Here is a 27,615-nt window from a genome sequence, read left to right on the forward strand (position 1 = left end):
TAAAATCAGTATTGCGTTTGTAGCTGTGTCAGTTGAGTGTATCATATTACAAATACAGAGAACTGTTGAAGAGGAGTAAACATTCTTTCTCCAGAATTAACTTGGGCATTTCTGAAAACAAAAACTTAACTTAAAAAAAACCCCAACCAACCAACCCAAAACTCTCCCATTTCATCGACTCCAGTAATACTGGTGTTTTAATGTCATAGCTTCTTAAGAAACGTATCTCTAGAGGGAGTTGAAATAATCCTAAATACTGAAGTTGTTCGTGTGATGACTTCGGTTCTTGGCACATTGGGGTCAAGAAGACACAACTGGCTGGCAAACATTTTGACGACTCACAGTACACATTAGGCTATTGCAGTAGAGTTCCTCTGCAGACCATCTTCTAGCAAGCTGGACAAAACCAGAAATGCATGGTACAAATGTATGGACAAAACCCTTACGTGTTGCTGGTAAGCTCCCTGCACTCTAAATGTGAGTGAGCTCATCCAAGCCAGGGCCAGCACCAATTCTGTGCATCTGTGGTTAAGTATCAGACATTTGCTAGTTCTGAGCAGAGGTCTTGATTTTGTATTAACACCTAAATGCAGTTGCCCATGGATTTCAGAATACTTTTAGACCAAGATGTACTGGACTCTAAATGCTGCAGTTGTAAAATAGTTTTCTGATACTCTACTAAGGTCTTAAAATTGAGTGCAGTAGAAGCAAGCTGATAATCCATATATCTGGCCACACAAGCATCTGTGTACTATATTCAGTGTTTAATGGGTGCTGCTGTTCTCCGTAAGCTTGAACAGTGAACTTGTAGTACCTGATGAGTGGAGAGTTATCTATTCCAATGGTCAGAGCACAGAAAACTTGAGATAAGGGAGAGGAATTGTTTTGCCAAACAAGCAGTGGCTTTTTTAGTCTCATTTCTTATAGTGAAGAATTCACTGTTCTGCCAGTGTAGTTCAGCCTGCTCAGGTGCAGTGAGTTATATGTTGTGTATGTGGTGGATACCAAGCGGTGGGTGACTGGTCTCTGGGCCAGTGGTGCTGCTCTTAAATAGTTGTTTTGAGAAACTTGATATTAGAGTGTGGTCTATACGGTGCAGTAGTTCAGGAGACACTCTTCTTTGTGCTGTATTTCATATGACTGTGGGCATCTCTCATCTCACAGGAAAAAGTAAATGAGTAAGTTGTGGGGATTGTATAGGCCAGGCACATAGGATGTCCAGTCTCGCTTCTCTACCTGCCAGTGTCTCTCCTCGCCTAGTTCCTCATCCATGTGGCATGAAAACAAGTTCCTACAAAGAGTCACTGTTGAGTGGTACAACTGTTTTATTTGTGTAAGCCCTTCTGTTGGGTTGACCACACAGAATAGTGTTTTTTAATAGGAAAACATGGACTTTTGCATAAATAAGATGGATGACCTCAGTATGTTCTGTCCTAGTTCATATCTTCCCTCTTGTGCTCCCAGTATTGAGAATTGCAGAATTTGTCAGCATTGTGCAATCCGTCTTCTTTGAGCAGAGGTTACATTAAAAATCTTCAAGAAATAGATCTTAAGTTAACATACTCAGGGTATATGTTGGCAGCTAGGATTATTATTCTGACCAGGTAAAGCTGCAAACCATCACTTTACATTACTGGTCATTGGTGTTGCTTTTACTTTCAGCTGCTGGCAGGGGAGTAAGAGGTTTGTGTTTGTAGACTGTGATGCAGTTGTTGCTTAGGCTGAAATGAATACACTTCATGCTAGATACAGTATGGAAGGTGCACAGCCACGAATTCTGGTACAGGTCAGAAGTGGCTGTCCTGTTAATCTTTTGGATTAATTCCTGATTTATTAATGGCTAGTCTCTTCATAAGTACTTTCCTTTATGACCTTCTGTGCTGTGGACAAGTATCCAAATTCATCTTAGTAGCTTTTCCTTTCACTTTTACTGGATGATAATAAATTACAAAGTTAAAGCTTCTATAAGATGTGCTTGTCCATCATGTCATGTTAGTCAAGGTGTCTATGAAGACTTCAGCTTCTCTTCAGTTTTGTTGGACTATATTTGGTATGTTATCTTCATAAAGGTGGTTATGATACATGTCAGTTTGAGATGGCAGAATTAGAATACTAGGGTTCTTAAATTGGCTGGAGAATATTATGGAAGATGAGTATTTTAGGATGTACTTAGTAGCATTATATTGCCTAGAAATACGTATTTTATTTTAGTTTTTGGCAGTTGGGAAAATGTCTTGCTGGGTGATGCACTCCTAGCTCTTAGTCTTTTTGAAGGATGGAGAGTTAGTCAAATGCATTTCTTTAAAGCATTCAGGATGCGGAGTCCCATTTTGAAGAGACGATACCATAGCTGTGGGGGAATTAACAGATCATGCTATTTCTAAACTGTAGGATGTAATATTTTTTACAAAGCCTTTTTGAAACTTCACAGTCTAGAAATATGTGAAAGTCTATACTGTTTGAACATACAGGACGATAATTCTTGAGGAAGTTGGTTTTGGTTTGCTGCCTGTTGACTTGCTTTTTTAGGTGTTTCCAAACCATGGTCTTTTCCTTAAGCTTTTCAGTTTCCTAGCTGGTTAACAAGACATGAGCATTATAAAGCTGTTAGGAATCAGAAGCATTGTTGACCACTGAATTTGACTTGACTTGGGTTCTTTAACCTGTCTTTTTTCCCTCCCATAAGGCTTAATGATAGCTTTCCCAAAAACTTTGTCTTAGCAACAGTTCCATCAGCTGTGCATCTCTGACACAGAAATGTTGCAGGTAATAGAGCAGAAGGTGTAGCTTCGTGGCAATAGTTCAGTGTTACTGCAATTCCTGGCCATCTTGCTATCTCATGGGTAAAATGAGATGCTTATTGTGTGAAAGCAATGGCAGCAAAGTAGTTTGTGCTGTCTTCTGCAGCAGCATGGAGAGCATAACAAAACCAGGTCAACATCATTTACTATAGGCAACACCCACAAAACTTCATTATCTGAAAAAAATTTAGTTAGGTATAAATACCTGGACAGATGGACTGTATGTAAATCAGCTTGAAATGGTTAATGAACTACTTTGTCAGGCAGCAATGTGTGGAGACCTCTACCATGCTTAAATTATCTTCTGTCACAGTAGTTTTATGACTGTGAAATAAGCATGAGAAATCTAAACCAGCTCCTCTGGCCTGGCAACACATAAATGAGTGTCCTGAACACCATGGGGGATATTTCTGTGCTGATCTAGTGAAGATACTAGTAGTACCTTAAGGCTGCAATTGATCTGTTTCAGTATTACCATGTGTTATAAAGATTATATATAGACCAGCTCTCTGAGTGAAATCCTAGTTCTGCTGAAAATAAACATTTAAGTCCTTCACATTCATCATGTTGAGAATGTTTTTATTCTTAATGTCTGAAGGCAAACATCAGGTGAATGCTTTGTGTATGCATTCTTGTGATTTCTCTCATCCAACCAGTGCTTGCCTACCATGATGCCTGTTGTCTTTACGGGACTCGTAACCAGATGTCGAGCTAATACTTGACGAAATATGCAGTCTTGAAACCATAGAGTTTGCAGTAGCTTGAAATACTGTAAGAGGCCAGCACTTCTAACAGGAGGAGGCAATACCTAACTGGAATTAGAGTGTTTCTGCCTGCTAGTTAGTAAAATAAGTAGTGTTCAGGTATCACTTTTATGGGAATTTTGTTGGAAAACTTTTATTCTTGATGGTTGTTTCTTAAGACTGTAATTTAGTTTAGAGCTCTTAGCTGATCACTCTTTAAATCACAGCTTTCCAAATCTATGTCTATGTGTTAGTGTACTACAAAGAGAAGAGCATTATTTCATGATGTAACACTAATTTACTAGTAGTTTCTCATCAGTATAGGTGCCTGGGACATACTTTGAGCTGAGCCTATGGTTTTCCAGTGTATTCCATATCAGTGATCATCTAAACAATGCAAACACTTCATACAGATTAGAAACTTAGTTCTTCTACTATTTTAGTTATATTTAATTTTAAAGCTGTTGAGGCCTAGAGTAATTACCAAGAGCTGGTGTCTCTTCTAGTCCAGAAGTTTCAGGTTAAGAGGTGCTTAGCAAGGGAGTCAATGTGGTGTAGAGATACCCAATGAGGATGAGACCAGATCTGCAATGGAACTCACATAAGTAAATGTGTATATATATGCACACAGAAATAAAGTGTACTTGTGTTTTAAGAATGCACCCTTTGTATCTGAGACAGTTCTGCACTTGAGAAAAACCTCAGGCTTCCCCATGTGTGTGGTTATAGTCACAGGAAACTAGAAGAATGGACAGAAGGACAAATTATTCTGTATTAATTTAAAGTGAAAACAAGAATCTGAGGACTCCGTCTACTCTCTCTCTCTTCCCACCCTCCCCCCCTTTTTTTTTTTTAAATATACCATGTTAGGTTGAAACAGGTATTTAAAAGTCCTACTTGGGTAAAAGCCTTCTGTAAAAAAATTTGCAAGAGCATGCTTTCTAGTTGAGGGTTTCATGCTGTTCCCCCTGCAAGGCTTTTTCAGATATATTAATTCTTAAAGGTAAGGTACAATGCATGTGGAAGCATTGCACTGTGGAAAACCCGCTTTAAAATCTAATTTTGATAATGTATTTCCTTTCCCCATTCTGTTGTGGGTGTTTTGATTTTTATTTTTTTCCAAGGCTGGGCCATGTGAGATCCACCAAAATTAGTATTGTGTTCAGGACAGAGAGGTTAGAGAGGGTGCTAGAGGGAGCTGTGGTTTTATTCCACCAGGGCTTTGCATCATGTGTTGTTGGGCTCTGTTGTATCTACACAGAGCCCTGGTAGTGGTATTAATGTCGCCTGCTCCATTCTGCAAAGTAATGGAACTGTGTATGAATACTGTATTGATTTTCTGGAACGGCATGACAGATACGCTTCTGGCAACACACTGCATTCTGACATGTTTCTCTGGTGGCAAGTAGTGGTGGATGCTTGTCATCATTAAAAAAATTAGTCTAGGGAAACACTGTTTAAACATGCAGAAGATGATGCTGGATTGCCAGATGCAAGCATATATTGACATTTCCAGTATCTAGGCATGATTATTTCTTTTTTTAGCTACAGATATTAAGTTAGCTAACTTAAGCAATCTGCATCACTCATTTTGACTAATGGCTTTTACCTAAATAAAGAGAGAAGAGCTCGAAATACCTAGTTCCTCTCAGTTGGGTTGTTTTGGTTTTTTCTCCATATACACGCAAATGGTTCACAGGCACTGTTTCATTGACCTTTGTGGCTGCATTCTTTTCAACATCTTGATCATTAAGATTTTACTAAGCTTGCCACCAAAAAGTGGGAACAACAGAAATTTGGGGGTGATTTTTCCTGTTGTCTACTGCAGCGCAAACATTTCTGCAGTGAGCCACATCAGTATTGTAACCTAGCTGACTGTGTGGCTGTACAAATACAGATGTTGGCACAAGGGAAGTGTCATTACAGGTGGAATAAACCTACCTTTTGCAATGTCTGTTTATTCTGGCAAGAAGTGTTCAAAAAGGTCCAGACTCAGAGCTGTCCGTGTCTGAGTTTTTTGAAGCTCTGAGTCTGGAAAGGTTTTTTTGATACTGTCTACTAGGTTGAGTCTCAGCTTGTTGACAGGTGGCATTTTTTCCCCATATCATAGTGTCTTAGTAAAAAACATAACAGGTAATATTGCCGAGGTTTAGAATTTGGATTTTAAAAATGCTTTAAAATTACTTACTTTGTAAATAGTATGTTACAGTCTTGAATCCATAGTTAATCTTGAAGCTATTCTTGTAACAGGGCATATAACGAGATCTTCCTTGAGTTTTTAAAACTGAAGAATGAGTTTTAAATGGTCAACACTTTACAGGGAGGTGTTGGTGAAATAAATCATCTTTGACATGTATTCTCACAATTCCTGCTTCTTGTGCCTGTTCATTTTCAACAGTCTGCTAGGCCTGGCTTGTCTGTACAAAAATCTAGAAAAATATATTGTGTGATACTGCAGAAACCAGTGTTTTCTCCAACTCATGACTTGCTGTGGAGTGTGCAGCCATGTCAGGGCTTCTTAAGGTATAAAATATTTTCCATGCCAACAAAAATAAGCACAGGGAATAATACATGCTGTGTAACTCTGTTGTCAAATCATTGCGTGCAGTAACTGAGGTTCTGAGTATCTGTTTGGCCAATTCGAAGCTGGAACACCTGTGCTTTTGCATCAGCTGTATTTTTCAGTGACCTGTGTGTGACTACAAGAGTTAATCTGCAATTAGACAGGAGCAGTTTATCTTGGATTAATTTAGTTTCAACTTCTGGATACTGATTTCCAAGTGGTTTTTCAACATCTGAGTATATGTCCCTCTCATGGAAGTATTACTGGTTTTTTTACAAAACTGAAGGATTTCCTGCATCTGCTTCAGCAAGCCTACTTCAGCAAGCCAGGTCCAGAGCTCTGCATCTAGGCATATGTAGTAACTTGGTTCTTGTGGCAGTGCTAGTGAATAGGTGGTGTCCTGCTGGTTTGAGCCCTAGATAGGCTTAGTTTTTCAGAAGTACTGCACAGCTGCCATGTCTGGCTATGCACAATAGTAAAACTCCCAGGATCTTTGGGAAGCTTTTTGGAAAAAGACAGAGGCACTAAAGCACATCATTCAGTAATGATCCATTTTGATTGGATTTCTGTGAAATGTTAGCCCTAAACTCTGGATTCCCTAAGTTACCTCACATCTGAATGCAAGTGCTGCCTGTGCCTCTTGTAACAGATCTTAATAGACTGCTCAAGATTTGTGATAATTTTTACTGATTATTGTGTATTTGGTGACCTTAAATGCGACATACATCTTTGAAAACAATCCTCCCTTTTTGTCCACATTAATTATGAATTTTTAAAATCAGTTTACTGGGATGGATTGAAGGGTATTATAGAGGCCTTTTCTATAACATCTGTGACTTTTATTGTTAGCAGGATTTGAGGATTAATATTATTCTGGAGTGAAGTTCTTACACAAAGGAAAACAGTCTGCTACTTCCCCAACTGTTCTTACAAAGAACAATTTTACTTCGCATGAAAATACGTTTAAAGAGTCCTTCTCTTCTGCTCCTTAGTAACAACCCTAAATCCTAGATTTAAAGAATACTGCTGCTCTTGAGTGCTCAGAGATAGAACAGTAATCCTCAAATCACTTGGACTAACTCAGCCTTTACAGATGGGGCTCAAGTCTAGATCCTGTAAAGGTTACCTTGTGTTCCACCTTCTTGCTTGTCTTACTGCCTTGCTGCTTCTGCCACTGGCTATTGTTTTTGTAAAATCCAAGACTGCTAATTCAGAGGACTTTGTTGCCATTTAGCGCAACATGTATAGGATGTTGCATGTGTTTCTGGAATCGTATGGAAAAGAATAGTTCAACACCCTGGAGGGAAAATGCTGTCAAGGAAGAATATTAACTGTCAACACCATGTTCAAGTTCAAAGTAGTTTTACTAAGTCCAACCATACAAACAGGTCTACAGCCTTGGAAAATGCTGTTTATGTAGTGGGAATCTGGAACAGAGGTTTGGTTTAATGCCTTGTGTGGCTCTGGAAAAATCCTAATGAGTCTGTTTAGACCCTAAAAATTGCTAGCTTGGTGATCCTGCAACTTGCATATGACAGTACTTTTCTGAAGTACCTCAGAAAGAATATGGGCGGAATTTACCCAGTTGTTAAGACAGAGACTTTTGCCTTCATCTTGGACGAGTCCTGCGAGCTTCCTCATTGTAGAGGAGAAGTACTGGGAGGGGTATAGTGATTATTTAATGGTGTGGTAAGGTTATTGATTTTTGGGAAATCAGATCATTGAATGCTACCTCATGAATCCCAGTTTTGCAGGAAAGTATATGACTGTGTGTTGCTATTAAGAACTGGATGATAACTCACAGTTTATGATTAGCATTGCTGGTTGTGATCACGAAGTGGAATTTCATCTTTCACGTTTAAAAAATATGGCTAGTATTCTTCTATGAGAAGCTTGTATTGAAGAGGAAATATCCCTAGCCAGAGTGGCACAATAGCAGTTAACCGTCCTCATTGAAACTTTACAGTCATGGTGACCTGCTTGTGTCAGTTGACACCTTAGTGATGGCCATTAGAAAAAACGTAAGGATTTTGATTTCAGAATCCATTTAGCTTATAAACTGATATGCTTGTATGCTAGAGGTTTAGGAAATTGGTGGTCAGGATCAGACTTCACAGAGCTGATTAAGTAATGATTAAAACTGATGCTTTAAACTTTTTATTGGCATATATAAAATATCACTTTAAATCATCTTGTCTTACGTGCATGAGGTTCATCTTCCTGAAGAACCATTCCTCTTCATTTCTTCGTAAATACTGAGATTATTTTGCAGTTCAGTATAGTGTTACTACTTCCTACTCATGGCATTCCATTCACTAGGTTAAGCATTTGTATATCATAGTATGTATTCTCTTTCTAAACACAAAACCTGTTAAGTCAGCGGGAGATGGCAGGTTCTGCTACATGGACATGTATTTGATGCTTCAGTTAAGCCTCTTTTGGATGCAAGCATTGAGCACCTAAGTGCTCCGGTTTGGGAAGACTATACCATGTCTAGCTTACAGGAGTAATGTGTTTTTCAGTATAGCTTTCTTAAAGACTGACTTCGCAATGAAAGCATTCTAAGTAGCTAATAAGCTTGGTTGTTTCTGGCTGCTGTTTATTTCATGGATACAGAAGCACTTGTGCTTGACTTCTTACATTTTAATATCTACTGTGATATTTATGCAAAGGAGTGGGTGAGGGAGGCTTTTCTAGTTTTTGGCTCATACATAGGTTTTGAATGCATCGAACCCTACTAGTTCATTCAGGTACCACGTAAAGAGGTTTGTTCCTGTTCATAAAAAAAGGTGATACTGAAATAACTAACTAGCTCTTAACAAGCACTAGGCTCTGATCTTTGATTAGACATTCCTAACTGTAGTAGCATGTATTTATTGCTTGAATATTTTTATTCAACTATTAAGTTGATTTTTTTTTTTTTTTGTACTGAGTCTCATGTAGGTAATTCCAGTTCCATGTGAAACAGGTAAGAAAATTCCAGTTTTACCTGTCACACAGGCATTTGAGCCAACACTTCTGCACAAACAGTATGCTGTGTGTTTTGGTGCTCAGTTTGTCAAAACGCTGAGCAGTTTCCTGAGATCTGATCTTTTTCCTGTAATTACACTTCCAAGTAAAATAACTTCTGTCTGTGTGAAGCCTGATACCTCACCTGCTATCTTGGGGTTAGAACTGCAATCACTGTAGGTTCCTTTCTGAAATATAACCTGTATTTTGAAGTATGATTTGCAAAGTGGTTGAGAATCTAGTTTCAGAACAACTTAACACATAATACGTTGTCTTTACGAGCCTCCACCAGTGCAATCAAAGCAACTGCATGAGCTGTCAGTGAAGAAATGTTTCTTTACATTATTTGGATAGCAATACCCAAGGGTAGTGTTGGTGTAGCCATTGTGTTTTCAGGATGGTTGTCTTCCCTATGAGCTGCTCATCAGTGAGACAGCCTAGTCCAGGTATGACCATTCCTCTCCAGCTGTTGGGACCCATCCCTACATCACAGCACTTGGCACAGCCCCTTGGCTGACATTTACTGTACAGACCTCTGTACCTATTCCCATGTCAGCCTCTGCAGTGGGCTGTGCAGGGCACCGTGTGCTCCATGCGCAGTGTGTGGTCATACTGGTATATTTAAGAATGGATTGGGCCCTGTGTCCTGGTTTCAGCTGGGGTAAAGTTAATTTTCTTCTTAGTAGCAGATGCAGTGCTGTGTTTTGGATTTTGTTTGAGAATAATGTTGGTAACATACTGATTTTTTTAGTGGTTGCTAGGTAATACACTAGGTCAAGGACTTCTCAGTTTCTCATGCCCTGCCAGCAAGAAGGTTGGAGGGGCACAGGGAATTGGGAGGGGACACGGCCACCAGACCTGAACTAGCCAGAGGGATATTCCATACAATAGAATGTCATGCTGGGTGTATAAACTGTGGAGAGTTGGCCAGGGCTGGCTGATCAGTGGGTGGTAAGCAATTCTATTGTGCATCACTTGTTTTTTCCCCCTTACGTTTGGATTTTATTCCTCTCCCCTTCTCTCTCATTTTCATTACAATTGTTGTTGTTTTATTTCAATTATTAAATTGTTTATATCTCAGCCCTCAAGTTTTACCTTTTTCCTGATTCTCCTCCCCATCTGGGTGGAGGGAGTGAGCAAGCAGCTGTGTGGTACTTGGTTGCTGTCTGGGGTTAAACCGGAACACCCTGTATGCTTGTTGTGAATCTCACCACTACCATGGGAAATTGCCTGACAGTGCGAGGGACATCACTGGAGGGAAACTGGATTTGGAGTCATCCTAGGAATGCCTTCAGTGATCTGATGAGCAAACTGCTCTGGAGGTCTGTCAGGAGCTGTATTTGGGTGTCCTGCCTTAGGAGGAGTCTCAGAATGTGTTTGGCATATGTGTGATGCAAACAATTGGGGAAACTGAGATCTGTCACTTACAGTTACAGCTCAATATAGATGCAACCACTGCTTCCAAATTTCATAGCGTTTAGTAGGCTGTAAGTTATCAGAAGTGAGGAGCTTGCTGGCATGGCAATGGCATACTCAAAGTGAATTAACGAGGCTTTATAGTTCTTGCAGTGCTCAGTGGGATGGTTCAAATTGATTTGTTACTTATGAATATAAAATTAATCTGTTTACTTTTCCAGGAGTCTAATTCAGTTCCTTGACACAGAATTCAGTTCTCATCTTGTGATGTGGACCAGTGATTCTTTTTGAAACTTGGCATACAGCTGGTAGCAGTCTAGATAGGATTGCAAAGTGTTCAAAGATCAGTTGATGGTGATAGTGATGAAATGCATGTCTATTCAACCTGGTTCATTCTGCTTGCTCCGTATGTAAATTCTCATACTTCCACTGGTGCTGGTGGAAGCATGGCTTCAGCTTTGAGCTGTCTGTTGTCAATGTGCAGGTTGTGCTAGTGATTTATTTTGGGATGTTTATTTCTGAGAGTTAAGTGTAAAAGCTCTCATAAGTGACTGTTAACTGACAGCTTCTTAATGTTTGTGGGTTTTAAGCTGGAAATGAATCGCAAATGCCAGGCCTGCTAAAATAAAAAGCATTTTCACATGTAGAAGGCACGTCAAAATGAGTAACTTGGAGATGTAGAAAAAGGTGAAGTGGACTTGTTTGATGGGGTTGACAAGGTAAGGAGGTATCATCATTTCAAGGAAGACAAATGGAAGTTTAAAGCCAATAAGGTGGATAATGGAAGGAAACTGGTAAGAAGTATTACAAGGAAGGGTTGCTAAAGATGGTGGTGCCAAGTGAGAAAACCTTATTTTGCTAAAGAAATATGTTCAAGATGAATTCCAAGTGACTGATAATAAACAATTAAGATGCATATTCCTTGGGTTTTCTGTTTTGAACAAGCTGCCATGATATCTAGCTTTTAGAATAGCAGAATTATGGCCAGTATTAGTTGAGTGTTGTCTCTCAAAATCAAAGAAGATTGCAAAAACAGAAGTTAAATTTAATTTAATCTAAAAATACTGATTTTTAAATACTATCACTGTTTACCATATAATTGCTGATTCTCAGTGAAGACATACAACTAATTGATTCTATGATTTTGTCTTCCTTCTATTCCTTCTCAGGTTCCAAAATTTTCACCTGTCTCTGTTGCCAAATGCTTTGTCTGTGTTGCCTCATACCTGTGAAATACAGCCATCAGAACAGAAATTCTTGTCATAGGCAATGATGAGACTTGATGGGGTACACAAAATCACACTGAATGTCAAACCGGGAAGTCACTGCATTTACATTGTTTATTAAACGCTGCCATGTTCTATGGAACTAAAGCTAATGTAGGATTGCCACTCTGTTACTTCAGTGCTCTGCATGACTGCGTGTCCTAGTACCAGCCCTCTGTTCTTAATTTCTTCTTGCTGCACTAGCTGTGCACAGTGACACTTGTCAATACTGCTGAAGGATTTCATTACAGCAACTAAATTGATCTAACCAAACTTTAGAACAGAGGGTGTTGATTTTTGGACAGTCTCTTGCTTTCATGTTGAGACAAAGCAAGGAGGTTCAATCTGTCAGTTGTTTGAATGTGGTGCTCTGGATGGCAGTTCTGCTGCTGCTGTCTTATGACCCTTACATCCCACCAAAAGTATGATTAACATCAAAGAGTCTTCATGCTCTTGCAGGGTGCGGTTGTTCCCCATCTGTGCCTCAACAGCAGCAGCTAAGTGGCCCCATCCGATTTGGCTTAATTCTCACCTTGTTTAGTCAGCATCAATCAGACTAATGAGTTATTTGGGAGTGACATTAATAGCCCATCTCGCAAACTGAAAATCGTTTTGCAAAGGAAATGACATAACTTAAGATCTCAAAGAGTCCATTAATTAATTTGAGGGTGTCTGTAAAATGTGACAAGGAAAACTTGCTGGATGGGAATAGGCTTGCATTCTGGAGATTGCAGTAGATTCAAAGTCATGTCCCATCTGGAGCTGCCTTCCTCCTCCTCCTCCTCCTCTTCCATGCACCCGGAAGGGAGATCACTGCTGGGCCTGCCTGTAGAGCAGAGGGTGGAGTCTGGCTCAACAGCAGTGTCTCTGCATCCCAAAGCAACTTTGTGCTCTTGCCCTCTCAGCTTCTGTATTTGGAGAGCTGTGCTTGTTCTGCTAGTATAGCATGGGGATTTTCTTTCTTTCTTTCTTTTTATCTTCTTTTTTTCCCCTTAGGTCTTGTAATGGTCCTGAAGACTACAGATACAGTCCCTGAGGAACATGTCTAGAATGTCTATTTATTTAAATTCAAGAAAACTGGTGCTGCAGAAGGAAGGAAATTGTAACTTACAGCTGTATGGCTCAGTGTTAAAAGTGCTGTGCTGAGTAACAGTGAAAGTTCAAGCTGAACAGTTAAGCTGCTCTATGTTCTCCCTTAAAATACTTGCGTGAGTTCTGTGAAAGTAATCTGACTGACTCACAGCTCTATTTCATGGGATATTTTAGATGTAGATTGCAAAGAAAGATTGCCTCTGAACAGAGGTTGTCAAGGAACTAGGGGGATTAGAAAGAATTACTTTGGGGCCTTTCTAAACTTTTTTTCCTAACAGGTATGAATGACACTATTTCTTCCTTTGCTACATTGTGCTGTGTAGGGTTCATTCCTCTCTTTTTGTCTTGTGTTGCAAGTGTGGCGAAGTTGCTTTTGCATGCTGTAGAGTGGAGGGAAATGAGGAATATTTTTACACCATTACCTGCCTGTTTCTTATTCCAGATGCCGCTTAGCTTAGTTTACTGTGTGTAAGGGCTGTTGCAGGAATGTTTTAACATCCAGGTTGCTTTCAGAAACGTCTCCTTAGCCTGTTGTGCCAGAGGTCTTTGTTCATAGACTAGAACCTGACATTATGCCATTTTTCTGTTTGGTTAATGCTTTCAGTGAGTAGATGCGGAAAATAGCTGTATGCCTTAAACTTTATTGTCTAGTCAGAGATGGAAGAACTTTCTTGACTTCCTTGACGAGCGTTTTTGGACAGAAAAATGAAATACAACTTTGGATTAATATCTGCTATCATGATCACTATAGGTAAATATCTGTCCTAAAATTCAACAACATAATTTAGCTGCTCTTAAGTCATTAAAAGCTGGTTGTTAGTTCTCTCCAAACTTGTAATTTAAAAACAAATTTAAGGTAAAAGTTAATTCAGAGATACCTTTGTCCACTTAATTCCACGATTTAGAGGAATAATATCTTAGGTGCCTAGAAAAATTCTGAAGATGCATATGTCCTTGGAATAACTTAATAAACTGAAGTGGAAAGCATGAAGATAAGACTGGGTACTTACCCTTGGGTAATACTCTTCTTGTTATCTCAGTCTGACTCCCCAAGCTCTCACTTGATTCATGGTGTGAAAATGAGCTTTTGAAGCTTGGGTGGAAGGACAAAAAAGGAAAACCTTACAGCTATTGGAGGAACTTTCATAGTTGGTGATAAATTCTTGGTGTGGATGTTTCCTGTAACACTTAAGCTGGTTGCTTACCTGCAGAACTTGAGCAGCATATGATAGCTGCTGGCACTGAAGAACGGGCATTTCTTAAAAACCCATGGAATTATAGAGGTGAAAGCAAATCCAGTGTTTACCTGTTTTTCTTCCTTTTTTTTTGAATCAGGTTAGCATTACACTGTACATACCCTCCAGGTACCTTTTTTACGCTTTAGCGCAAGCAGCTCCATGTTCACTGACATTACACCAAAAATGTAAAAGTTTTGTTTGGTTTTTTCCTTCCTGTAGAATATAAGCATTAATTTTAAGTAGTATCTGTTTTATTCCAAGTGTAAGAGTTTGCATCTTAACTGGCAAATGTAATGCAGTGTGTTCTGTTTTGGTCAGGACTTTGAGAGCATGGTGACTGTGCTTGATAGAAGTCAGCAGGAATGCCTGTACCATCTTGGTATACAGTGCTAGACTGCAGGCTGCTCTGTGCAGTTAGGAGGCAGACTTCCAGTAGAGGTTTAGTGTGGTAAGGACAAGCAGTTAGTGAGATAATCTACCTGGATAGCAGAGTGAAATGCTTGAGCTACGGGTGTGATGGTGACTCACATCTAAGCAAGCTGAATTCCACTGCAGAATCCTGTGCACTATGTCTTGTTCTTTCTCTGATAAACATGCATACATTTTCATGTTTCAGATTTTGCTTTCTCCAGTTTGTGAGAAAGCAAAACTTGAGTTTTTGCTGTTCATCTGGATATTGAGCATATCTAATAAGACCCATCTGATTTCACTGTATCATGGATGAGTGTGATCCATTGTTTGTTTGAAGGAAAATGAGCAGAGACTGTCATTCAGATTTTCACTGTATTCTGTAATGCAACTAGAGAATTTACTTAAGTCTTCTCTACTGATTTCTCAAATTTGGTCTGGAAATTAAGAAAAGGAAAAAAAATGTCTATTATGCAGTGAACTTAACACTGATTTATCAAAATAATATATTCCATCAGTCCCATAAGTTTTAAGTTAATATGTTAAAGCCTTCTCCACCTGATGTTAGCGATCTGAAGATGCGATGAGACAAAAGACAATTCTTGGCTCCTGAGTGCTTTTGCATTTTTTGTGCCTTGTCATATAGTGAGAGCTAAGGAGGGCTGCAAGGGGGTTGTCCTAATGCAAGATGTTGAGGACAGAATCTGTTTCCTTGGTGTGCTCTAAGTATGCTAACTGAATTAGTGACCAACTTCATTAACACACTTTGTAATATCTTTGAGGTGGATATATGTGTGTGTGTATGTAAAAACACTGATCAGAGCATGTGAAAATGAATCTGACATTAAAACCATAAAGGCAGGCAGGGCAAAGAAGAGTATTGGAGACAAATTTTTAGGGGACAGCTGTTTAAGGGACTTTTGTTCCTGATGTTTTGTAAGGTTTCACATTCAGTGAGGTGCCTAAACAGAAGTGCCAGTGAAATAGATTGGAAAAGTGTATTTTCTAAGAGGGAAGGTGCCAAGGAAGAACTGGTCATGTCAAATGAATGGCTTACAATGAGGCAAGAAGGTAGGTCTCAGAGACAGATCAAAGCCAGGTCACTTGTGTCCTGGTCTTAAGACTAGCCTCCATTCTCCTGTGCCTGGGTCTGCCAGCACGGGCAGTGTCCTGTTCTGCCACCACTTCTGTCCTGATAATAAACTCACTGTGCCTGGCTTTTCTTATCCTTTGTGGAGAGTGGGAACCTGAGCACTGATTCTGAGCTTTGCAACTCTGCCAGCTTCCGTGCTGTTGATGTTAGTAAATTTGTGAGACTGCAGTCTCTGTGCTGTGCTACGGTTAATTTTAAATCTGTACTGTGGAAGAAGCTTTTTACTATTCTAAAGTTTATGAATAACCACTATTCTTCACTGGTCTCTTATGAATGGGAAGCTCAGACAGAAGAGGAATAAGTTTAAATGAATTTTCTCATTGCTGTTTATAATTATGTTGTTTAGGTTTTGGGTTTTTTTGTTCTGTTTAATAGCAAGAGCCTTATTTCCCAAGGTATGGTGATCCTAGCTTTTGCAATTTTAAATGATGACTGTAAATTTTTAGTGCTGCCTGCAGTTGTCATGCAGTGTCTGCTTGTAGAATATTCCTCTGCCTTTCTTCTTTCCCCTTCTCCTCTGGAAGATCTCATGTATGGGCTTACTGAGCATTTAGCTGAGATTGGCACAGAATGGTTCATTTTTTTTCCTGAATACACTGCTTTACAGGATTACGTGCACATAAAGATGCCATACACAGTGCTGCATATGCCAAAATGTTATCAGAAGGAATTGCTTTCAGAAATGTTTTCTGCCCCACACTTTGAAGTTACCTGCTTTCCTGACTTGCCTACTGTGTCACACAGAAACTTCTGTTCATTGACACAAAAAATGTAATGGAAGTCCATAATCTCTGACTTCAGTAGGGTTCTGTCCACTCATATGGGTCAAATTTAGCCTAGCTCATATGAAACTATATTCTTTGCACCTAGCCTTATACATATGTATTTTGCCTTTACTTCTTAGCCCAGAGTAAAATATTTTGAGTTGGTTTTTTTTCTTCAAAGCCTAGGGTTTTAAGGTAGCAAATATGGCACAACTGTTCCATCTCCTGCCCAAATAGTTCTCACACTTCAACTCATCTTTATAAAGGCATTGACATTTCAAAGATAATAATTTCTCATAATTTTATGCAAATAAAGAGCCAGGTCAAAAAGAGTGCTTGTTGGGAGAGCAAAAGCTCAACTCCTAATAGTCACAGAGGAATCTCTTGGGTCAGATGTGCTGCCCCAAAACACAGGAAGGTTTCTGGTGGAAGCTTCCTTTTGTTAGAGACTGGAGATCCAACTGTGAGTTATAATTTTGTTTTAGACCAATTTTTATTAATTCTGCTATTTGTACGAGTAAGTAAAACCCCAAAACTAGGTAGAGGAAAAGGGATTGCCGTTATCACCAGCAGCTACTGAGTGAATATAGTGTGGGACTGTGTGGTATGCTGTCTCTTTAGGGTGATACAAAATGATGCAGGTGTAAAATGGGGTGAGTATGAAGTTCTTTGTCACTTTTCCACTGGAATGGTTACTGTGGTACTTCTGTTACATCAAATTGTCTGCCTTCACTATAAGTAATACCAGGACTCTGGAGTCTTTTCCTGTAGGCTGTTTTCCAGAGATTTTTATATGAACCCATCACAGAATAGTTTCCAGTAGTAAAAAGCTTTTACAGCTTGAACAATATCTTAGAGCATGTGTGATTTCTCACTCACTGAACTAAAGCTACTAAGTCAGTTTGAATTCTAAAACCAGCTATGACTCTGTGGGTTCACCCTTAGTGTCTCCATTGTGCAGTTTCAAGGGGGAAGTCCAGCAGTATTTTTGCTTATAGAATCATTTAGGTTGAAAAAGACTTACAGATCAAGTCAAATCATTCACCCGGGACAGCCAAGTCCACCACTAAGCCATGTCCTGAAGCACCACAGCTGCATGTTTTAGAAGCACCTCCAGGTAAGGTGATTCTGTCACCTCCCTGGGCAGCCCATTCCAATGCTTGACCACCTTCTGTATAGAAATTTTTCCTAATATCCAAACAAAACCACCCCTGGCACAACTTGAGGCCATTTGCTCTCATCTTACCACTTGTTACTTGGGAGAAATGACCAACCTTGCTACAATCTTTTTGCAGGTAGTTGTAGAGAGTGATGAGGTCACCCTTGAGCCTTCTCCTCTTCCAGGCTAAACCCCAGTTCCCTCAGCTGCTCCTCACAAGCCTTGTGCTCCAGACCCTTCCCCAGCCCCTTGCCCTTCCCTGGACACGCTGCAGCCCCTCTACGTCCCTCCTGCAGTGAGGGGCCCAAACCTGAACACGGGGTTCGAGGTGCAGCCTCACCAGTGCCCAGTGCAGGGGGACAGTCCCTTCCCTTGCCCTGCTGGCCACACTGCTTCTGACACCAGCCAGGGTGCTGCTGGCCTCCTTGGCCACCTGGGCACCCTGCTGGCTCATGCCCAGCCGGCTGCCGACCAGCACCCCCAGGCCCTTTCCCACCAGGCCCTTTCCAGCCGCTCTGCCCCAGCCTGTAGCGCTGTGTGGGGCTGGTGTGACCCAGCTGCAGGACCCAGCACGGAGCCTTCTTGAACCTCACCCAGCTGGCCTCGGCCCACCGGTCCGGCATGTCCAGACCCCTCTGCAGAGCCTCCTGCCCTCCCGCAGATCAGCGCTGCTGCCCAGCTTGTACCCTTTACTCTTAAAAGCTGTTTTATTGATTCAGTGGGGGTTTGCCATTATCTGCTGAAGTTATTTGACATCGGAGGAACTTTAAAAATCTAATGTTTGAATAATTCTTTAGTATTTTCAAAGTCTGATCTAATTTCATAGGATTGGAATTACTTCAAACCATATTCTGTATTTCTACCAACTTCGAAACTTCTTTGATCACACACACACACAGACTAAAGCTAATGAACAAAGACTGTGGATGAAGAAGCTGTGTGTACAGCACTATATGTGCTGTAGTGTGGGCAAAGGTTTATGTGTGGGAAGAGTTTATGGGCTAGGGTTTGAACCGTTCCTTCTGAAACATGGGAAATACTGGGCATCAAAATATCTATTGTAGGTTTATAAAAACAAATGTTAAAAACAGGCTACAACTTACCCTTGGAAAAGCACGATGTTGGAGCTGGCTGAGGTGATTAACCAGCAGGCCTGGCAGCTGTCTTGTGGCATATTAGCAAGGACTTGTCCACTGATCACCCATGACAAAACACTGATTTCATAGCAATGTAAATATGAGCAAATCACTAAATAATTTTCTTCTGACTTCTGTATCTTATGTCCATTAAATACTGTGTGATATCTGATTTCAAGCTGAAACGCTTTAGTTGGGCTAAACTTCATATCCTTGAAAATCTTACGTGCAGTATGTAATGTTTCTGGCAAAGGTAAATAAATTTTTTACTTAAATTTACAGGTTTAATGAAAGGTTCAAATCCTGAAAAATCGCCCATATTATTTGTGATGGTATGTTAACTCAGTAGTGGTTAAAGATCTAATATTAAAAGCTGATTGTTAAATGGGAGCAAAACAGTTCAGAAAAAACCTTGAAGGCACTGCTCTGTGCAGTTCTATGGATCTGTAGAAGATATTCTATAAAGCAAGCCATTTAGCTTTATAGGTGAATAGGCATATATATGTATTAACTTCATACAGAAAACTCAGCAAGCTTTTTAGGAACAACTTCCTAAGCTTTTGCTCACCTTCAGTAAACCTGACTCAACCCCAAAATGTAACAGCAAAAGTAGATCTGAGAATTTAAGTGTAAAACTAGATAAACTGCTGGTGCAATGGGAGAGATTTTGAGCTGGTTGCTCGATTGTAAGTTCCACTTTTTTTACTATCTCAAAATAATGTTTTGAGGCATTAAAGTTGTTATTGTGTGTATGTAATACAGAAAGAAATACCTTAAGATATACTCATTTCACAAGTATGCTGGGTGTGTTTTGTTCAAGTACTGTATAATTTTGGTTTTTATTTCAAGATGGCAGTTGTTAGTCAATTTCTGCCCAGAAAAATAATTTATTTCAGAAGCTTCCATACAAGAAGACGACAATGTTATGCAATACTGTCCCACGCTACTGTATACGGTATTTATCAGACTTCAGAGCATTTTTGGGATTAAGGAAAATTCTGTGGTTTTCTGTTGCTTTGACCTGTGTTTGCAGAGCTTGTTCACTCAGACTCCTGAGAAACCATTGTCTGTGTTTGGATGCCATAGTTGACAAATTAGTTTTGACTATACCTGCGCTTTTAATCGGTCTCCTTATTTCTTTTAGGGATCTCTCCTCAAGCTGCTTAGAGTAATAAAAGCTTGCTACAGCTTTACAAACAAGTTAGGGAGAGTATTTTTTAAGACTGTAGCAAGGCATTGGGAGAAAGCTGTAGTCTAGGTATGCTGTCATTTTGAAAAAGCAAAAAGGTCTTTGTCCTATCCTAAATCTGGGAATGATCAGGAAATGCCTGAGAGATCATGCAGGGGGTTCATGTTGTCTGATAAGGGGAGAAATTACTTTGGATCACAGATCTTACACAGGCTTAGAACTCACTGTGTGCGAAAGTACCACCTGCAAAAACGTGCGTGTGATACCTGCTGAGGGAGTGTGCAGCCCTTAGCCTTCGGAGCGTGTGTGCTGAGCATGCGGGCTGCCACGTGGCAGGGTCTGCTGTGCCCATGGCTGCAATGGGCTGAGAGCAGCACACTTCTCCTCATCCAGTCTTCACTGTGGGTGGGGAGCTTGGAGTGTGGTTGTACTCCAGTGCTGTGCACAGGGATGTTGCCCTGTTTTTGAATGCGCAAGGCATCATCTTCCTCTGAAACTTGTGAGACTAAAATTTGAAGGATAAGGTCTTGCTCTGTTTGCAACTTGCAAATGTGATGAAAAGGACTTCCAAGGCCTATTCTGTTGAACTTGTCTTGAAAACAGTCTTGTATGAGGAGTCCATGTGCATCAAAACCAGTAAGTCTGGATAGTGCACTTTGCAGTTTTCAAGATCCATATCAGGGGAGATAGAAATTGCTGAAATGATTGACATAAATATTCATTCTCATGGGCTTTTCATTACTTGATAGATACTTTAGAGCTATCAAAGCTGAGTTGAGTAGGAGGACCCCATCACACTGGACCTGCTCATTCATCCCCTTTTGTCCTACTGGTTGAGGAAAATAGCTCTGCATAAAGTTTTAAAACTTCTAGTGTATTTGAATGCTTTGAGGATCCAAGAGGCTGCTATATGAAGTTTTAGGTCTGTTTTTTTATGTTTGTGGCAGGGAAGGAATGTCGTGTACAACAAAATCATTTTGACTCAGGAAATCTAAATCAATTTAGTGTATTGCCAATGAAGATGACAATTAAATAAACACAGAAAACAGACCTCATCTTCCCTGTGGACCCCTCTCCAGCTCCTTGCTGATCTCTCATCCCCTCACCCCAGGTGGCACTCAGAAAATCGTTAGTGCCTATGGTGGCTCCTGGGTTTTTTTTGTTACTCAGTTCCTCCATGGTCCACAATCCCTTAAGTGTTTTACCTGGTCCCATGTCTGCTGCCATCTCCTGCTTGGGCAGCTCTTTGCTCTAGCCCCTGCTCGCATGTAATCTCCTGTGTCTTTTTTTTCCTCTAGCCCCAGTCCTGGTCTGTTCTTGGGTCTGCACAGGGCGGTCCCTGACCTTGTTGCACACAGTGCAGCACCCTCCCTACCAAAGCCCTGTCAATCTAGCCCAGTATGTAGGGGGAAGGGGGTGTATAATTTTTACATTTTATTTTTAGCATCATTAACACACTAAAAGGGGACACAAGTAGGACATCAACTAATATTGTAGAACTTCATGCCTTCTTTGTTTTTGTAATAAGTAAGACAACAGAATCCCAGCCTTGAGAAGTTACAGATATTACGGCAGTGAAAATAACTTTGGAGTCATGGTAAACAACAGTGTGGGGGGAGAAAGAAGGGAAAGGAGGTCTTCAGCATTAGTGTCTGCATGATCTGGAAGTACCAGACATGTTAAAGAATAGATACTTTTTTAAAAAAAAGCAAATACTGATTATGGATTAGCAAGAAAAGTTCTTTCTAACCTTCTCTACTAATTTAAGCTTCTTTTGTGAAAGCTTTAATTGGTCTAACATATGGAAAAAAGAAACCTTATGTTCTTATATTCAGTAGTTGCATTTTTTTGAAAAGGATATGTTAAAATGTCAGAATGGAAAGAGTGGTTGTTAGGACACAGGCTTTTCTCCTAAGCCTAGCCTAGGACTGATCACCTGTCAATTTTTATATCAGTGATGAAAAAAACCAGTGTCCGTCTACCAGCTGAAGTGATACTTCTCACACTTCTTTAGTCCTCACATTGCTACTCCAGTCCGGGAGAACTTGGTGTTTCTTTTTCGTCTGTGTTCTACCATTGTAATGTTGCAGTCTAAGCCAGTTAACAACAGCAGCATATTAGGCTTAATGTTTTTGCTGTGTCTGAGCAGATGTTTCTAATAGTCAAACCATGTTACTGTGTCATTCTTGTTAGTTTCTTTTCTTTTTTCTTCAGTATCAGAATATTTCTGGAAAAAATGTATGACTTCTCTTTGTAACTAGTGATGCGTTCTTGTATTAGTTCCTATTAGTGTTTTTAGTGAATACTAAATTCTGGTTAATGAAAGAGTGACAAGAGAAAGCTGAAAAAGGAAGAGAAGAGAGTAAGGAACTGATAAGGTTTTTTTACATGGTTGTTTTTTCTTACTAAAGCTGTTGCCTTCTTCCTATCTTAACTATACAGGCAAAATTAGATTTTTTAAAAAATATATATTATCTATCATAAAATATAATTTTTATATGTATTAATTGTCTGAGCACTTAGCAAGGGAAAAAGGAAACTATTGTCCGATTTAACAAATACTAATAATCTTATAACTAATATCACTTCAACTGAATTAATTGAAACTTCCATATTGGGAGGGCATCATGGCCTCTGGATAATGGAAGAACAAAAAGTTTGAGTAAAGATTGATTAGCTGAAGTTAAAAATGTTGCATATGTTTGATATATTACCTTTTTCTTTGTTTCTGAATGTTTTATGAAATCTAAAATTGAAGTAGATCTGTAGTATGTTGCTACAGAAAAGTCCAAATGACCAAAATATACAGCAGCTTTAAGGGACTTCAGTGGCACATCCGTGAGTGATTCTGTAACACATTTAGTCCTGTAGACTAAAGGTGCATAATTTCCATTTGTTTGAAGAAATAATGATGAATGTTCATCATCAACTGTCAGAATGTTGGTCTAATTCTAGAGGCATCTGAAGTTTAGCATCTTTGTCAGAAAAAAATCCTAATTATCCCAGTAATCTGGCAAAATCAAGATTTAGTTAACTAGTTTAATGAAGGGAGTTAAGCTTTTTCCACAGAGTGTAGACAGCTTGTCATTTTGCAGAGCTGTAGTTTCAGTTAAAACATGGAAGGAAAAGACTATAATTCTCGTTTTATCAGAAGTAATTAAAAAAGTGTAAGTGAGCTTCATTTATGCTGTTCCATACCTAAGTGTAATTACGCCAGACCCACACACATACCCTGAAAAGTGCTTTGCTTTGTCTTTGAGCAACACTGCTGAGCAACCAGCAGGAATATGCAGACCACCTCATCAAATAAATTGATTATATTTATCTGGGGCTATGGAAGACTTCTGTGCTGACAGTGCAGGAGAGCAGTAATTCAGGGCCGAACAGTTGACTTTTACTGACTCTCCCACTTGCTTTAGTCATACAGCTTTCACCTACCTTTTATATATTAAAATCCTAACCTGTGATATGTTGAAAGTCCCAGTTGTATGGTGCACTGTACTGTGACAGAATTGAATATCCATACTGGTAAAATGTGTATTAATTAACCACACATGTATAATTTGGATTCAACTCTTTTTTCATCTTTTTAGTTAATGTGCTCAGAACCTTCATTTTCTTGTTTCAGTGTCCATCTTCATCCGAATAATTCAGGCCTCTAAGATTTTTGTTTTGATGAGCTCTTTAACTTTCCAGAGTTAAGGAACTGGTTGCATTATGGTAGTATGCATCACATTACATTGAGATATACTTAAAGGGAGGTAAATGCAAAATATCTAATTGAAGGCAAAACCTAAAGTTTGATTGAAGAAGTAATTGTAGATTTTTGAAAGAGTGATAAGAACTGGTTTAAAGATTCTGTTAAACAAAAGGGCTATGAAAGTCACCTTTGCATAAACGTTGTGTGCAAGGGATTGGGATCAGGAAAACAGCTACACAACCTCCTACAGCTGAGTGATTTAGGAGAGGACGAGTTGGTGTTAAGTGTGCAGGGACCTTTGTATGGAGGACTAGCATGTGCATTCATCCCCGTGACCTGCCTTCCTTTAGTTTTCACTGAAACACTGTTTCACTGTCTTTGATCTGTTCTGTATCCTTTCTTCACTTCTTGCAACACCCAACATAGGAGCACCCCACATCTTCTAGCAAATGAGCTTCATGGAGCCTTAACTCCCAGCTGAGTAGTACGATTCTGCTGCTGAAAGCAGCTGCTCTCAGCTGCTCTTGATGCCAAGCAGTAGAACTATTTCTGAGTGTTCATATGTGCCCCTTGTAATGAGGCCAGATTAAACCCCTTTGACTGTGAGTACCCAAAATCCTAATTTTGTCTTTTGCATTTATTTTGGGCAGAAAAATGTATTAAAAACTTAACTCCTAAAGGAAAATGAGGACAGGGACAAAGGATATTTTACTTCACATCCTAGAAATGGGAGAAAACAAGAGAGTCCAAAACCCTAGACAGTTAAATCCAGCTTAATGTTCCAGTACTTATCTTTGGGATTTAATGGAAACATTCCTAAAGAATACAGCATTCTATTTGTCACTAAAACATTCCTGAAGAATACAGCATTCTATTTGTCACTAAAGTGTAGCTGAATTTAAACTGACAGCCATCTTAGTGATACAAAAATATTTTTAGATTTCTGTGCAATGCTGTATATCCTGGTAATGATCATAGGGAAAATCAATTGTAGATTCTGAAGTGCATTAGGGTTTTTTTACTTTATATAATTCTATTTGCTAAACAGTTAACTTTGAACCATATATGTTACATGTATTTAGTGTTGCTATGAAAATATTTAGGTGTGAAACTCCAAAGAGTGAGACTTTCACAACACGTGTTCTTGGCTATAATTAATATTAGTTTTAGAGTAATTGCATTGAATCAGCCAGTTCAGTTTCAGATTATGGTCTAAAATTGCTTAGAATAGTTTGAGTATTAAAAGACTTTTTAGAAGATGGGGTTTTGACGTCATAAACATTCTGCAGTGTAGTGAGATGGAGTTTTGTATGTATTAATGCCAGTTAGTTTAAAGGGATACATGGAGGATGAGGGCTGGGGAGATGGTGGGACAGAGCTGAATCTATATTAGTGATGGCTGTCTTTATCTGACTCTGAAGCTGAGTGCTGATTTTTGCCTTAGAAGGCTTGCCTTTGTTTGCATATATATATTAATGCACTTACCTGCTCTATGCAATAGCACATATGGAAGTTCTTAGGAAAAATTTGTCATGCAAGGTGAAATGTGTACATACCAGTGGGCACAACTGACAGATAACTTGTGTGAAATGGTATTATGTACAAATTAGATTAATGACTTTTACTCTTTATCCTTCAGGGAACAACCCATCTTCAGCACCCGAGCTCATGTCTTCCAGATTGACCCAAACACTAAGAAGAACTGGGTTCCCACCAGCAAGCATGCTGTTACTGTGTCCTACTTCTATGACAGCACAAGAAATGTCTACAGGATAATCAGTTTGGATGGCGCAAAGGTAAGTTTTATTTCAGAAAACTTGCTTCATCAATCTTTTCATCTATTTCCTAGTCTGATGTCTTTCATGTATTTTCTCAGATACTTTTGTCATTATCTGAGCAATAGATTACTGACATGTTAAAATGATCACATTGCTTCATTACATGTTTTAAGTGCTTCATTACATGTTTTAAGAGTTCATCCAAAACCGCTGTTTTTCATATGTTCATCTTTACTTTGATAGATTTATTTTTGAATTTAAGTGATGACCTCTTAGTTAATATTACCAGCAGACTAAAAAGACGGCCCCTGTGAGATGCACTGAAAAGTACAGCTAGGGTTACAGTAACCTGTTCTCATCTCTGCATTCAATGATCTATCAATATCATTGGATTCAGCATTATGAAGGACATCTGTTCAGTGCCCACTTAGTAAATCCTTTGTTACATAATCTTCAGTTCCTGCTGTAGAGAATGTGAGGATTCCCTCCTGATAAACCTCTCTGTGGTAAGCTTGCGTGAAAACAATCATTTGGTTTGGGTTTTTTGGAGTTTTTTTTGTTTTGGATTTTTTTTTTAATTAGGAAGGATAATGTGTTGAGCTGATGTTGTAAGAAACCTTGTCTGAGAAATTAATTTTACATGGAGAAAATACTTGATTGTTCCTTAGGTTCTACTCCAAGTGGGTATAAAATCAGTAACTTTACGAACAGTATGTCAGAAAAGTCTGCAATAAGGACATTGAAAATATACAGAGTGTAATCCTTCCAAGAGACTTTCATTTGCAACTTTCATAGATGCATCAGTTCATAATGATGGGAACTGAAATACTGTTAGAGCATGGCAGTATTCACAGAGATTTTGTGGATATTTATTGAAAGCTAAAAAATATTGCCCTGCATTTTTTAGAAATATCCAGAGGTTTGCTTTTTTAGATAAGGAAGGAGAATTTCTGTGATAAAGAAGTATATAGAAATATATCTCATAGTCAAAGATGTCTATACGGTACTACTTTAAGTGATTGAGACTCTGGTGTCAAAGCTTACCAGAATTTTTCCAAGTTTAAATTTTACTTTGTTTATTCCCTTCCCACCTTTTCTTCAAATTATTCTTTTAGTTCTGTCAAATAGTTAAAATACCTGAAGACTTTGGGATTGGAACGAGGTACAGTATGAAATCAAGACTACCAGTTGCAATCTGTAACACCTTAACTGATCTGCACAGTTTACGAAGTCCTTACTCTGGTGTCCACTGGGGTTCCTCTGCCTTTGTCCAAAGCTGCAACTCATGCAAAGCGGCTGCTGAGTTAAATTGTCAAGCAGTTGTTCTTCTATTTATTTGTCCTTTTGTCCACTGCAGCATTTCCTTTACATTTGTAGTACTATTGGCAAGGGTATATAGATAATAGAATCTATCACTTTTATTTACTCTCTCTGTGATTGCTGCAATCCTAATGATGTTTTCATCCAAGTATTAGATGTCTAAGATCTAGGATCCCTATCATGATTAAGAAAGACCCATTGTTTTAGGTGTCACAACACTCATTTGAAAAATACATAGATGAATAGCAGGGGGAACTGTGGAAGAATTATAAGGAAGTTTTCAGTGAAATTCCCAGAGAATTTTTTATTTTTTTAACTAAACTGCCATTTTTTAACATACTTGCACATATAGAATATAGTATATACAAAGGGCTAAATAGAACTATAAATCATTCTTAGGTTTGGAGCATGTACAGATAGTGTCCCTGCTATATGGCATACAGCCAGGTGTCAGTAACACTGCTGGCATCTGAACTTGCAATGCCTTTACATTGTTGATTGGTCAGACAGAAGCACTGAATTTGCAAAGGAGAAAAAGCTACTCAGTTTAATTCTGCCATCTGAAGTTTTTAAATGAAACCGAATAAAGATGATTCTGTGGGGGTTTTCTTAAAAATATATTTTATATTGAAAATGTCTCAAATACACATGTTGCCAGTGGCCAAAACCACTTGTTGAACCATACTGGTTTTGAAGCTGTCATGCCTCTCCCTTGGAGGTAAAGGGTCCAACCAGGTTTTATTGTACAGCTTGGTGCTGTTGGGGTTTATAGCACCCTGTGGGTTTGTATAGTGGAGAGAACGATGTGCATGTGGCTGCTCAGTTACAGTGGCTCAGTTACAGTTGCCATACAATGGCAACTCACATGTATGTTCACTTAG

At 39.2% G+C, this 27,615-nt stretch overlaps 1 protein-coding gene across 3 annotated transcripts in view; it reads left to right on the plus strand.

Annotated features, from left to right (window-relative positions):
- Nucleotides 1–27,615, plus strand: part of HOMER1 (homer scaffold protein 1) — a 107,113-nt gene that overhangs the window by 3,745 nt on the left and 75,753 nt on the right. For 2 of the 3 annotated variants that reach the window (XM_080370882.1, XM_080370883.1), the window contains exon 2: nt 25,276–25,432. In XM_080370882.1, coding sequence (XP_080227008.1) covers nt 25,276–25,432 — 157 coding nt within the window. Of the gene's footprint in view, nt 1–983; nt 12,970–25,275; nt 25,433–27,615 lie in introns of those variants that run through there. The other variant, XM_080370884.1, reaches the window with a different exon arrangement.

This window comes from Falco punctatus, assembly GCF_963210335.1.
Source record: "Falco punctatus genome assembly, chromosome: Z".
NCBI classification, from domain to species: Eukaryota; Metazoa; Chordata; class Aves; order Falconiformes; family Falconidae; genus Falco; species Falco punctatus.